Genomic DNA, 13,177 nt, shown 5'->3' with positions numbered 1-13,177 from the left:
GCGAAATGAAGGTTGACCTTGTGAGGGAAAACCCAGAACAATTCACTCACAGTGTATGAAAGAGCATCAAGTATCTTATGCCTTGTATTTCACTGTATTAGTGAGCATACCACTTCCACGGTCAAATCTGTGTTTGGAAGTAGAGACGCAACAGGCAGTCTCCTTGATAGATGAGCAATTCTGATGCCCCTCCAACACAGCTTTATTTTGATAATGAAAAGAGGACTGTTGGAGAACTTACCCCTGCAAATCTCCAGTAGCAAGTTAAGGTGAGTGTGTATAAAATGTTTCTTTTTAAAATGTATGCTTGAATAAAATAGAATAAAAGTTAACCAAATGACAGACTACATTAGTTGAAAATACCCCAGACTTCTCCAGAAGGGTATGACAGGGAGGAAAACCCACAACACAGTGTATCCCCCCTGCCTCACCTCTCTAAAATAATACACCTGTTTTCTTGAGCTTAAAAAGTTATTCAACATGGTGCTGTTCAGATGTGTTGGGCTCCCATTCTTTCATTAGCATACACCAATAATCATGCTATGTGAAGAAAATGGTAGCTGTAGTCCAACTCATATGGAGAAAAGTAGTTTAGGAAGATGAATTTAGACCAATGTGTAAAAAGTTTATTAGAAATGCATGTATGACAATCAGGAGAGAAATGTGCTCAGTGTGTATCACTTTTTATAGTGTCCCTGGACTTTCCCACTTCTGGTATGATGGTGACTGGATATTTATGTTCAGGTTCTAATTCAGTCATGTGCGGTTCGTCCAAGTCAATGTAAATACTTGCTCAGTCTTCTGACAGTAGTGTTATTGACTCTAGCCATCGTAGTGCTGAACGAGTGTATTTTAGTAAATGAGGCATGCTTTGCTCACAATTTAATGCTATGATGGCCAGGCCATTAATATCGCTTGTCACTTGACTTGGATTTTTAAAAAGCAAAGAGAGCAAACAGTCACCTGAAGGTGGCAAACAAACATCAAGTACAGTCCAGCTGTTAATGGGGGAGGAATTTTGAAAAAAATAATACCCACAAAGCAACACATTAACCTCTCAGAAGGTATAAGATGTGGATTCATCCACTGTTTTAACCAACACAACCAACAGAGACAAAAGGACTTCATTCTATGGTGGGTGATTCTAGGTCGGAGGTGGACAACTGTGAGAGGCTAGAGCTTGAAGGCCAGTGCCTGCTTCCATGACACCTCCATTGCAACCTCTTTGCCACTAAACGCATGCCCTCAAACACACTCTAGCAGAGATCAAGGCATTTTTAATATTCAGGAGAGTTGTCTTTTTAACTATAAGAAGTGACTGGAAGAAGTCCAGTCACTTCTTGTTCGCTTCCTATTTGTAAAAAAGCCTCTCCTGGATTTATAGCCGAGGGGGCTTGAAAATGTGGCAAAAATAGAACCTGTTCCTCCTAGATTTTATTTTCTTTCCCCAACCTTGGAGGAGCACATTTGCCCACCTCCGTTCTAGGCTGACTTTGGGCATGGAAGTCCCAAATTTGCAAAATAAATTAGGGACTGGATTAGGGATGTACATCAGTTTTGATGTCAGGTAGTGCAGCTTGTAACCACAAACATAACTTTTGGGACACAAAATGATGAAACAGTAATGTAGGTTTTGCACACAAAAATCTTGGATTTGCACTGAAATGGTGTTCCAGACTCTATAATGTGTTCTGTGGATGTCATTCTCATAGGGAAAGATGCTAGGGCAGCATATAGGAAACTAAGAGCCCGTACAGACAGGACAAAATGGAGCTGCTTTGGGTCACTTTGGAGGCATGCTGTTTAAATGATGCCTGTGTCTTAAGAGGCCAGAAGCCACGCTAAAGCAACGCTCCAGTCCTAAGGACTGGAGCGCAGCTTTGATGCAGCTTTTGTCCTCTTAAGATGCACGTGTCATTTAAACAACATACCTCCAAAGTGACCCAAAGCAGCATTATTTTGGCCTGTCTGTACGGGCCCTAAATCTGCAAACCTTGACAAGAAAATTTGAAGGGTGTCTTCCTCTATGTTGCCACACAGTCTCCATATTTCCTTGTTACATTTATATTCCACCTTTCCACATTAAACTCCACACAATTAGTGCTTTAGTACTTCCCACAATTAGTGTTTATGGCTGACACACACGGCACTGAAGCTGCCCCTTTGAACGTCGGATTGGGGCCATGGCAGCCGCATGCCAAACCCCCAATCCAGCTATGTGCTGGCTCAAACAGAAGTAGTAGAAAGTCGCTGTCACCGTGGCTTTTCAGCACTCCTGCAGTGTGCAGTATATAAATGCCGTGTTGCTGGAGCACCCACAATGCTGGCCACCAGGTGGTCAGGCAGGCAGCATGATACCAACTTTGGGTGGTATTAGGGCATGAGTCATTTTAATGCCATGCACTCATACCGCTCCAAAGCCATCATATTGTGCTGGTCTGCTTTGCCCCACAATGCTGCTTTTGTGATAGACAGACCCACAGACAGATGATAGATTAGCTGTGGATAATGTAAATAAAGATCTTTCTTCGAAGTATCCAGATAGCCATGTGAGCCACGTGAAGCTGATGGGATCATATACAAACTTTGGCTTTAGGTAGAATGTTGTGACTTACTTGTGAATTCTATGTAGTTACTATATTGTGTTTTTATTTGTATTTGATGCTACTTGATTGTATGTAGTTCATGGCAAAATCTTTTTTCTCTTTTTTATGCTGGTTTACAACCATAATAAATTCTTGATTAATTGTTATATACCATGCACACACAGCTAGCTGAAAGTGTATTTAAAAACAGGAGGTTTGTTTTAAAGTTATATAAGGGAGAGAAATGTATGATTCATTCTACTCTGCTCATCATGCTCTGGATTGTTAGTTTTATTTTAATCCTTTATTTTAACTTGAAGGCTGCTATACAAATCACATCAAATCAGCTTTAAGTGGATCAAAAGTGAATACCATTGAAAGATCTATGCTGGTTTTCTGGTTTCGTTTCCCTTTCCTCCAAAAAACAAAAACAAAAAAACCAAACAGAAATGTCTACCAAGAAAAAGTTTCTGTTTATTTAGGGCTAGAAAGAGAAGGACAGAATGCTACATTTATACCTGTTATGGACTAGTCTGGTGTATGGATTTTGCACTCTGTGTAAGGATAAGACAACCCAATGGCTTCCAGATGCTTTGAACCACAATATCCACTACCCCAACCATTGGCTGAGGCTGTAGTTCAACATAACTGTAGGGCACCAGGTTGCCTCTCCTGGTTCTATGCAGGGACGTAGCTAGGATTTTAGGAAGGGGGGGTCCAGACTAAGTGCCACCATTATAATGGGGCTTGAGTGCGGCGGCGGCGCAGCAGCACACACCATTAATTTTTCTAATGGAAGGGGGGGTCCGGACTCCAAGACCGCCCCCCCCCCCCCGGCTACGTCCCTGTTCTATGTACTGCTGAAGGCTACTGGAAATCCCTCCACTAGACACTTGAGGACTACTAAAATATGAGAACACCTCACTCACCAGCTGACTTATTATCACTCAGAGTTTCTTTTTTCTGCAAATGCACTCCTCCTTCTGCAAGTTTGCATCTGGTTCAAGCACATGAAACCCACAATTCCTTCCAAGTGCAGCACTCACTGTAATGATTCTGTTCACCTTCTAGGTTTCAATTTTTAAATGTCCAAATTTATCTTTTAATCAGAATTGAACTGTGGCAGCCTACTAGCTCTTGCATGAGTACTCTAAGACAGTACTTTTTAGCCTTGCCCCCCCCCCCCCCTTTACATCAACTTGCAGATGTCACGGACCCCTCATACACTCAATGTAGTATATTAATAAAAATATTTTATTTAGTGTGTGCATTTTCATCCACACATTCATGTATGTTCATTTTTTTAACATTTTATAAGGAAATAATTCAAAATAGAACAGTTTTTTTTAAAGTAAATTAAATATTTAATTCAATGCATCTGTAAATTTTACACTAAAAGGTTTGGGAAGAAAGGAGGAGAGAACAGAGTCTCCAAAGCTGTGCTCCGACTATGATTTAAAGCGAACTGCTGATCGGTTTATATGACCATTGTTCCGATTTGAAACTGGTTCCAATCATACTGTAATTGGTTTCAGTTGCGATGAAGTGAGGCAAATGCAAAAAACCTGGTCTTTCCTGACACCAGTTCTTTGGGAAATGATGGATCTCAATTGCATCTTTCTGGAGGGGAGGGACAAATGGCAGAGGGATGTTTACCATCCCTCCTCAGTTTTTGGTAGATCTATCATTAACCCTCCCCCCCAATGCTGCCTTTGTGTTTGTGGTGTGATATATGGGTGCATGGTTTTTTAGAAATTGATAGAAGATGCGATTAATTGATTTTGCAACTACTTGCAACTACTCGAGCAGCAAGCCAGGCAACTGGGCCAACAGCAGCTCAGTGAGGCAAGTAGTTGCAAAACCAATGAATTGAATCTTCTATCTTTCAAAAAAAGTTCCCAATCAAGGGTGCTGTTGATCTGAAAGTGGAAGCATTCATATGCAGCATAGCCAATAGTGAGGAATTCTGGGACTTGTGCTTCAACAAAGTCTAGAAACATATGTGATTCCCACCCCTGGTTTAGATGGTGGTGGCTGTTTTTTTTTTTTTAAGCAACAGTAAGAGAACAAGAATGACAAAAAATATATAAGACTACCTTGACCAAGCAGCTTTGAAATATGATTTGATATGATACCTTCCTAAATTCCTTTTTTGAAAACTGATTTTTTTAACTGCAGAATTGTTCCCTCCTCTACCCATCCCACCACCTGAAACTTGCTCTGGAAAGATATCCCCAAGGAGGAGATTTTAATGGCATGGAAGAAGCTCCAGTAAGGTGTTGTCTTCTTTCTGATTTTACAAATGGAAAACATTCATGTCAAATCCTGCCCAAAGTTTTTATAGTTTGTATTCAATGTTAATTCAGGAGATTATACCACCAAAATTGCCGGGAGAAGCATCACTGTGGGACGGGCGATGGTTGGGCGGCAGCAATTTTGTGTGCGATATCACCCGTTCTTCCCTGTTCCGTCCTGATCCCATTTGGCTCAGGCAGAAATGGTTGTGTGATAATCTCCTTAATCTTCTTGGAAAATGTTGTTTTGTGGGAGCCCATGTTGTGCATGCAGAAGGACTAAAGTTCAATCAGTGGCATCTCTGGTTGAAAGAGAATGAAGAGATGGATTTTTCTTTGCTGGAAATCACAAAATGTTGTGGCCAATCAGAATAGACTAAATAGATAGCTGGTTTACATGGTTTTACCCTCCAACTGTAATGATTTGGCAAGGACAGTTGGAATTAATTCCCTATTGTCCCACTTTTCAGCTACTTTTAAAATGATCCAGCTTTTCTCTTCTCCTAGTTTCCCCCTTTGTCCTTAGCTTACTTCAACTGATGTGAACTGAATTCAAAGTGAAAAAGTAGTTTGTGTTCAATTAATTCAGCAGAGGGAAAAGAGAGGAGAGGAAGTGGAAGCTTACCCTTCTCTGTAGGCTCAGGGAAAAGCAAACTGGTACAACCTCTCCTAGCTTGTGTATTCCTACTCATTAATAACTTTTGCTGTCTTGACCACAGACTGATGTTGCTTGGCCACATGTGCCCCAGTTTTCATCTGCAAAATGTTGGAGAGTATGATAGGGAAGTGTCATATGTTCTATTTCCAGTCACATAGACTCCCAAGCCAGACGTGAATGTCATTAAAAGAAAAACACCAGAGCCTAGAAAATACATTTGTGGGGAAGGGGAAGGGAACTGCAATTGCCAGAGTTGAAACCATGATGGCTAGCAGATTCTAGGGTCTCTATAGTATAAAAAAGCACATTTTCTAAGCTGTGATAAACACCCCAGGTGAGGTTGGTCCCACACATATATTTGAAGACACTGATGAGTCACTGTCACATATAACGCAGACCTTAAAAACACAACGTGGACACAGTGGATTAGTTGAAACAAGTTGTTTTATTTTGTCTCTTTAGAAATAAAAATATGTCCACCTTTTCTAGCAATTTCAAGTGCTGACACTAATGGGCAAAAACACATTAACAGCCATTCCAACCAACACTGTGCTAATGCTATCACACAGCCATCAGGCCACACACTTCTGAAGGCTTGAAGATGGGCAAAGAAGGAAGCCACAAAGGAGACCATAAGGGAGACACAAGTTGTGCTGCATACAGTTGTCCTAAAACATATGATCAAGAGTCTGCCAGACACTTATGGTATGTTAGGATGAGGCAAGTGAAAGACTGTAGTGCTGAATGAGGTTAGCCTAAGGTATGAGTGATTTCCCTGCTCTGGTGTCAGCTAACATTTCTGTATTTACTCCTGGATTCCCAATTTTTTCATACTAGAAGACCCGAGGAGGGTTAATTTCCTTCATTTTCACCCTGGGAAGAAGAAAGACAAGAGAACAGGTTAATCTTCCCTGTTTGTCCCACAAAAGGAGCTCCAGAACAAGGGATAAGTAGGCTCTCCATATTCATGCTGAAATTTTCAGAAGAGGCTGAGAAAGTTGTAAGGGACCTTTGACGGCCCTGAGTCTCAATTTAATAAGCAGTCAGGCCATAAGAAGCATATATGAGTGTGTTAAATGACACTTCTCTCCAGGAATCATGCATATTGATAATAAAGAACATGCAAGTACTGTAAGTGGTTATTTTCATGCTCATCTTAGCTGTGTTGTAAATTTTAAATGGCAATGATTCTCTAGTTGCATGCTCCCTAACTTATATGCTAATATAAGTGAGGTTGGGAGGAAAAAAACTCATGGATTTCCTGCAGTGGTGAGAAATAGCTACACATTTATTTTGCAGAAGAATGAAAATTTGGAATGGCTCTGAGAATATCCTAGTCTAGTTCCTTAAAACAGTATCAGCAGAAATGTGGGTGCAACCACATCAGAGAGGCTTCTATACTGCTAGAAGTAACATACTGTATATACCAGCCCCAGAAAGTGCTGAATAGGAATACAGCTACAGAACAAGAGGAGGATTGATGAGGATATCGCTCCTCTGAATAAGAAATGTGCCCCCAATGAATTTTTGCTTCCATCTCCAAATTTCTGGCATTGAAGAGTGAGACACTGAAAATTGTTCACACCCAGAACTCCTGTTTCCTGCCCTTTTTCTGTGAATGCCTAACTTTATTTCTAAACATTCAACTGAAGTTTTAAGTTACTGAAATGCTACAAATTTGGGGGCTGAAGGAATTTTTTATTTAGTAGGGAATAATTCTTATCCAGAGGCAATGCCTTCTTGTAACTATACCCCAACTTCTGAAGGTTGCATTGAAATCTTTGTTTCATCCATGGTAGGAAAGTTTCAGAATTGGCTAGTTTTCCTTAGGATTTTCACTTTTGCTGTTAAATTAAGACAATTCCTCTAATCTTGACCTGTCAGCTTTAGTTCTTCTTCATCTGGAAAATGTTTGAATCTAGAGAATCTAGCTAACTTATGTCATATTTTAAACTAAAATGCACTGAATTGTAAATGTAAATCATCGACGTTTCTTCCAGGAAATGTCTTTCTTTTGGCATCTGTTCTGGTATTTTAAAAATGGAGCTTAATAAATTAAGAGATACAATTGAATTATTCCTGGCTTGTTGTTTAAGAGCTGCTAAACAAATAACAAAAGCTAGCTCTATGTTTTGTTTAGTGTGGTACCCAAACATGGGCAGCTTCCCCTCTCTGTTTCTCTCCCAGCAAATCAGATAAGGAAACCTAAAAATGGATTATTACATCTTTATTGAGAGATAAACAAACCATTAGCAGGAGTCATTGGGCAGCATTTACCAGGATGCTGCTCCTAATTGATAGGCCAGAGTTTCCCAGTTTCCTGGTTTAACATGCTGTCCAGCTACACCAGCTCTGTATTTATTCTCTGAAATAACTGAAGTTTAAAGCTTTAAAATGGTAAAAATAACAAAACAGTAAACATAATAAAATTAATACATATCAAAATGATCACCATTGAAATTTAAGACTAGAATTCGGTTGGTGAACTATGCCAGTCCTCAGTGGTACAATGAAAAGAAAATCCCTGGGCACGGTGCCTCAAAGGAAGTAAGACAAAAGATTACACCAAATTTGCCACTGATATTATTAGGAGATGATGACTGCCCTTTCTAAGCAGCTGATACTGTATATCAATTTGCCTGGCTATTGGGTGGGACTTTTAAGCTTGGTTGTTTTAGCATGGGTGGGTGGCTTGGAAAATGACCTGTGCCATAGGGCAGATGATTTTCCAAGCCAATCTTCCCAGAACATCTTAGCTCCAAGGACCCACTTGGAAGCCAAGCCCTGGAAAAACTGGCTGCTCAGAGCCTGCCACTATGTTTCTTGACAATGGCAAGTTTGTCTGCCTTCCCTACTGCCCCTGCATGATCCTGGGAAGAAAGCAATTGCAAGCAAAACAGATTTAATGCACCAATATGATTCTTGTTAATGTACCCATATATACACGTTATGCTTTATTATGAGGTTTATGTCTAGAAAAATATTCCATATAAAGTCAACTCACAAATCATAAAACATATTCCAGTAAGTACGAGTTCACTAAAACCTGATGACTGACACTCAGACACAAAAGGTGCTAGTTTGTGTTTCGGAGATGAATATTGTATGCCAAATATTTCTCCCAGTTTTGCCTGTAATAAACAATTTTTGCAGGGCTTTTTTGCCATTTCAAAAACCTGTAAAACTTACTTAACCCAGAGATGGGAGAAAAGAGTATATGTATACCATGGGAAGCAAAACTCTCAATCTATTTTTTACTCGCTTATATATGACTATCTGTTCCTAGATAAATGCAGAGTGAAAATGGGCAGCTAGAAAAATAAAATGATAGCATTTTGGCATAGAGAAAAGCAGAGAAAAGATCTGAAATCACCTGTATGCAGAAAAGAAATGGAAACCAGCTCAGCACAGAGAAAGTAAGGAAAGAACAATAGATGGCGAGAAAAACCCCAGACCAGCCAAGGATTCTGGGATTAGCTGGGCTGTGACTGTGCTTTACCTCTGGACTGGTTTCTGAGGCTTCCACTGGGACATCTTCTTCTGGGGCAGCAGCTGGTGGCTCTTCAGGCTGCTCTGGGTGCTGTAAATCCTCCTGCAGAACATATACAGAAAGCAAGCCCTTACAGGAGTGAAGCATACTAGAGATCTATCTTAGAGGCTCCCAGATGTTCAAGGTGACTAGAGCAAATCCTTGAAAAAGAAAAGTTACTGTATATACTTGTCTATAAGTCTAAAAATGTATGCCCAAAAATTGACCTCCAAATCCTAGGTTGACTTATTTATGGGTCAGTATGTTAATGTGATAGCAGGTCTTTCAGATTTCCCCATGCAGTTTCTTTCTGTCTTGGGCCAAGCAGATAGAATCCTTGGTGATTGATTGATTGCTGCTTGTTTAACAGTCCCTCTCTCACCTTCATGCTTCACTGTCTCTGGAGTGAAGGCTGAAACACTGAAGCCTCCTATTGATCGCTGCTTCTCGCTTGCCTCTCGACTACACACACTGAAGGAGCCTCCAAATTTTACACTTGACCTATACACAGGTCATGTCAAAATCCATAATTTTGGCTCCAAAACTTGCCCGTGACTTATACATGAGGTAGACTTATAGTCGATTATATATGGTAGAAGTTAGAAGAAAGGGGTTAATCTGTGGGGTTTGGAGCAACAACATAATGAGGCATGATATGGGAAAAAATGCAGACTGTGATGTTTTTCTCTTTCTACAATGCTACATTCTAGCATTTGGCATGAAAAAAGGCCCCCCAAAACAGAAGGTCATTTTGCAAGGAGTAACAAAAATGATAAAAACCCTGAATGTATGAGATTCAGCCTGATCTTGGTAGCTAAGCAGAAGGAGACCTGGTTAGTACTTGGATGGGGGACTGCCAAGGAATATCAAGTGCTGTAGGCTATATTTGAGAGGAAGGAAATATCTCTGAGTATTCCATCCCTAAGAAAACCCTATGGGGTCACCATAAATGGATTGACAACTTGAAGGCACAAACACACCAAAATGGCAAAAAATGTTTGTGAGTGTGGAAGGCATGGATGTGTGAAAAGGAAGTCAGCTGAGGAAACTTTCTGGAGTTCTGGGGATGGAGCAGCCCCTCAAGCTATTGAAGTTGTTTGCTCTTGTACTATAGGCAAGAGCTCATGATGACTACTGACTGGAGCTCAAAGATAGGAGATTAAAAACAGATAAGAGGAAGTACTTTACATAGTGTGTCATAAAAATGTGGAATTGGCTACCCCAAGATGTAGTGATGGACATCAGTGGTGTCACTAAGGGGTGCAAGACCGCACCAAATGACATCTTAAAGGTAGATGACACCACTGCTCCTCAAGCACCTACCTTTTGGCAGAAATGGGCTTTGGCATTCATCTGCTTCCCTTTAACATTATTTAAGAGATAGTGAGAGGGCGGTGAAGGTGCAGGAGGAGGAGAAAGGAGAGGCCCCAGAATTTTTTAAGATTTCAAATTTCCAATTTTGATTTTTTTAAAAAAATCTTTTCAAATTTTATTTAAAAACATCACATTTTAACCAAATCTTCACTATGTATATGTAAATACATTTAGGTTGTGCATATTGTAATTTGAAGGTATCATTTTAGTTTTGCTAGTTGTTTATGTCACAACTATTAGCATTACATTCAGTGCTATATGGGAATTACAATGTACAAGTAACCTTAGTGCAAAAAAGCAGTACTAAGGATTCAGTATGGTGTGAAATGGGAGGAGGTCAATGAGGAGGATGACACCATGAGTTACCGCACCGGGTGATATCAACCCTAGGGACCACTGATGGACACTAGGTGAGATTAGATTAGAAAAGCCCAGAGCTAGTAGCCATGGTGGTTATATCCTAGCTTTAGGGTAAGAGACAGGAAACCTCTCAGTACAAATAGCTGAGAAGGGATGCTGCATGTTTATGGGCTTCTGTAGTTAGTCTCTACATGAAAGATATACCCGATCTTCCTATATTTTTAATTTTTGATGTATAGTTTTTGATGTGGCCCCTTGGTAATCCACTGGGGTTTACTTTCAGGATCTGCTGTGCATAACAAAATCTGTGGCTGCACAAGTCCCATTAAATACAATGGATAGTAAAATGGTTTGCTTTTAGAAATGTACATATTTTTTGAATATTTTCAAGCTGTGGATGCTTGAATCCATGGATAAAGAATCCATGGATGTGGAGAGCCAACTATATGAGTGTGTGGAGGTGCAGGGGAGCTGAAGATACATTTTCAGTAGATCCAGATCTCTAAAGGCTACCCAACTTTCATTCCCATCATTCCACTCCTGCTTATTAACAGTATTATTATGGAAGCCAGTTCAAATTTGTACAATGTCCCTGTGACAAAAAGAAAAGATGGTTGTCCACTTTTCAAGCCAGCTTGGTTTGCAGACACTGTCAACAAAGTGAAGAGCTCTGCCATCTGATTCCTCAGTATCTGCTGTTAATGGTTCAACAGTAGGCTAGGCCATTTTAGGGGTCAGGCTATGGTCAGTTGGCAACCTTAAAAGAAAATCAAGATGGCTTTGAACCAATTATGGGAGAACATTCTGGGACGGCAGCAGCATGCTTGGCACCCGTTCCTTTTTTCCTAATTGGACACATATTAATAGTTTTAATGTGCACAGGAACAAGTTGGTTTTTAACAATAGACACTTTCTTCAGTTTGGTCAAAAACAGGTCATAATATAACCACAGTGTTCTAAAGTATTGTAGAAGGACTCTGCAAACTGAATATATGGGAAGTATAAACTTACCCTAATGGTACAAAGCTCCAGGGGGACTTGAGAGTAAGTCACACAAAATTTAATGGAAACTTGTTTCTGCATACACAATACGAACTGTATTGTACTAAGAGCTAATTGGGAATGAATTGTTACTGGAAGAAGTGGGGGAATGTTGATTTGCAAATTGTCAATGTTATTTTTTTTAAAAGTGCTTTAGGATCCACCGTATCTATAACCTCTATAAAGAAGAGTGGTCTGTGATCCAGGTGGTGCTGGTAGGGAAATTATGCTAAAATAGGGGGTGAAATGCCCTCTTTGCTTTGGCCATAAAAGCTGATCATGTCTAGAGATATATCCATCTAAGAACTGGCAGTTCTATCAAATTTGCTCAGGTCTTCAGTTCTGCAATGATAAATCTGTTCTGTCCCAATTCCATCATATTTTCGCATACAAATACACATCTATTTCCTTCATCCTCCCCTGCAGTTATTTCCCAATATTTTCACCTTGTCCTTTGCTCCATCACTAGTTTCCCCTGTAACAGGGGAAACCTGTAATATCCATGAACATATGTGTGTGTGTGTGTTAAAAATACGATGCATAAGCAACTGTCCAATGAATAAAGAGTTCTGTGCATTTTTCAAAAACATTCCTTTTTTAATGTACACTTCTTTTATGCATTTTTAAAAAAACAATTTCTGTGCCATTTCCCCCTTTTCTCTCTGGACTGCATTGTACATTTTGGAAATGGATGGATTTTTGACAACAAACTCCATTCTGGCTTGTGCTTCAGTTTTGAGTGTGCAAACATGGTTGTATTCTTGTCCACCAAATTTCCCTTTTCCTGAGCTACCAGTCAGTCACTATGTTTATTGTTTTGAATATAAATCCCTGACTCATAAGGGAAACATGTTTCTATTGTGTCTGTTTCCTTCTTCCTCGCTTGCAGCTATTTCCCAATATTTCCACCTTGTCCTCTGTTCCATCGCCAGTTTCCCCTGTAACAGGGCAGTGTAGATCCAGATTCAGACATGCTGAGCTTCCAAGCAATGTCAAATTTAGGATCCCCAGAAGCATTATTCACTGATGTCTTCACATTTTTTTAAACAAATATTTAAAAAGATGCCTCATAATTCAAAGCCCAGGCTGTAGCTTATTTAGCTTGTAGGTAAGCCCAACACTGGAGCAATATGTATTGTGTTATTTACAGTTATATTTATCAACTACACACACACTCACACAAAATATGTTTATGCATCTGTGTGCAAGTGTACATGTCCTATAAAATGGACCAACTCTCCTATATTTGCGCATATATGTTCCTATCTATTCTCCCTCTGACAATCATAGGGAAAGTCAGAGTGACCACTGAAAATCATATTTGGATAGACTTTTG

General features: G+C 39.9%; 1 protein-coding gene across 2 annotated transcripts in view; it reads right to left on the bottom strand.

Moving 5' to 3' along the window:
- Positions 1-5,972: 5,972 nt before the first annotated feature.
- Positions 5,973-13,177, bottom strand: part of SNCG (synuclein gamma) — a 29,675-nt gene continuing 22,470 nt past the window's right edge. The window contains exons 4-5 of one of the 2 annotated variants that reach the window (XM_089510610.1): positions 8,911-9,129; positions 5,973-6,410 (exon numbers count right to left, since the gene is read on the bottom strand). In XM_089510610.1, the coding sequence (XP_089366736.1) occupies positions 6,390-6,410; positions 8,911-9,129 (240 nt within the window). In that variant the 3' untranslated portion in view covers positions 5,973-6,389. The remainder of the gene's footprint in view (positions 6,411-8,910; positions 9,130-13,177) is intronic. The other variant, XM_089510611.1, reaches the window with a different exon arrangement.

Source organism: Sceloporus occidentalis, unplaced genomic scaffold (assembly GCF_023333645.1).
Source record: "Sceloporus occidentalis isolate IW3139 unplaced genomic scaffold, rSceOcc1.0.p SCAF_2, whole genome shotgun sequence".
NCBI classification, from domain to species: Eukaryota; Metazoa; Chordata; class Lepidosauria; order Squamata; family Phrynosomatidae; genus Sceloporus; species Sceloporus occidentalis.
Note: the sequence above shows the minus strand (reverse complement) of the source record. Positions and strands in the feature narration are given on the sequence as shown.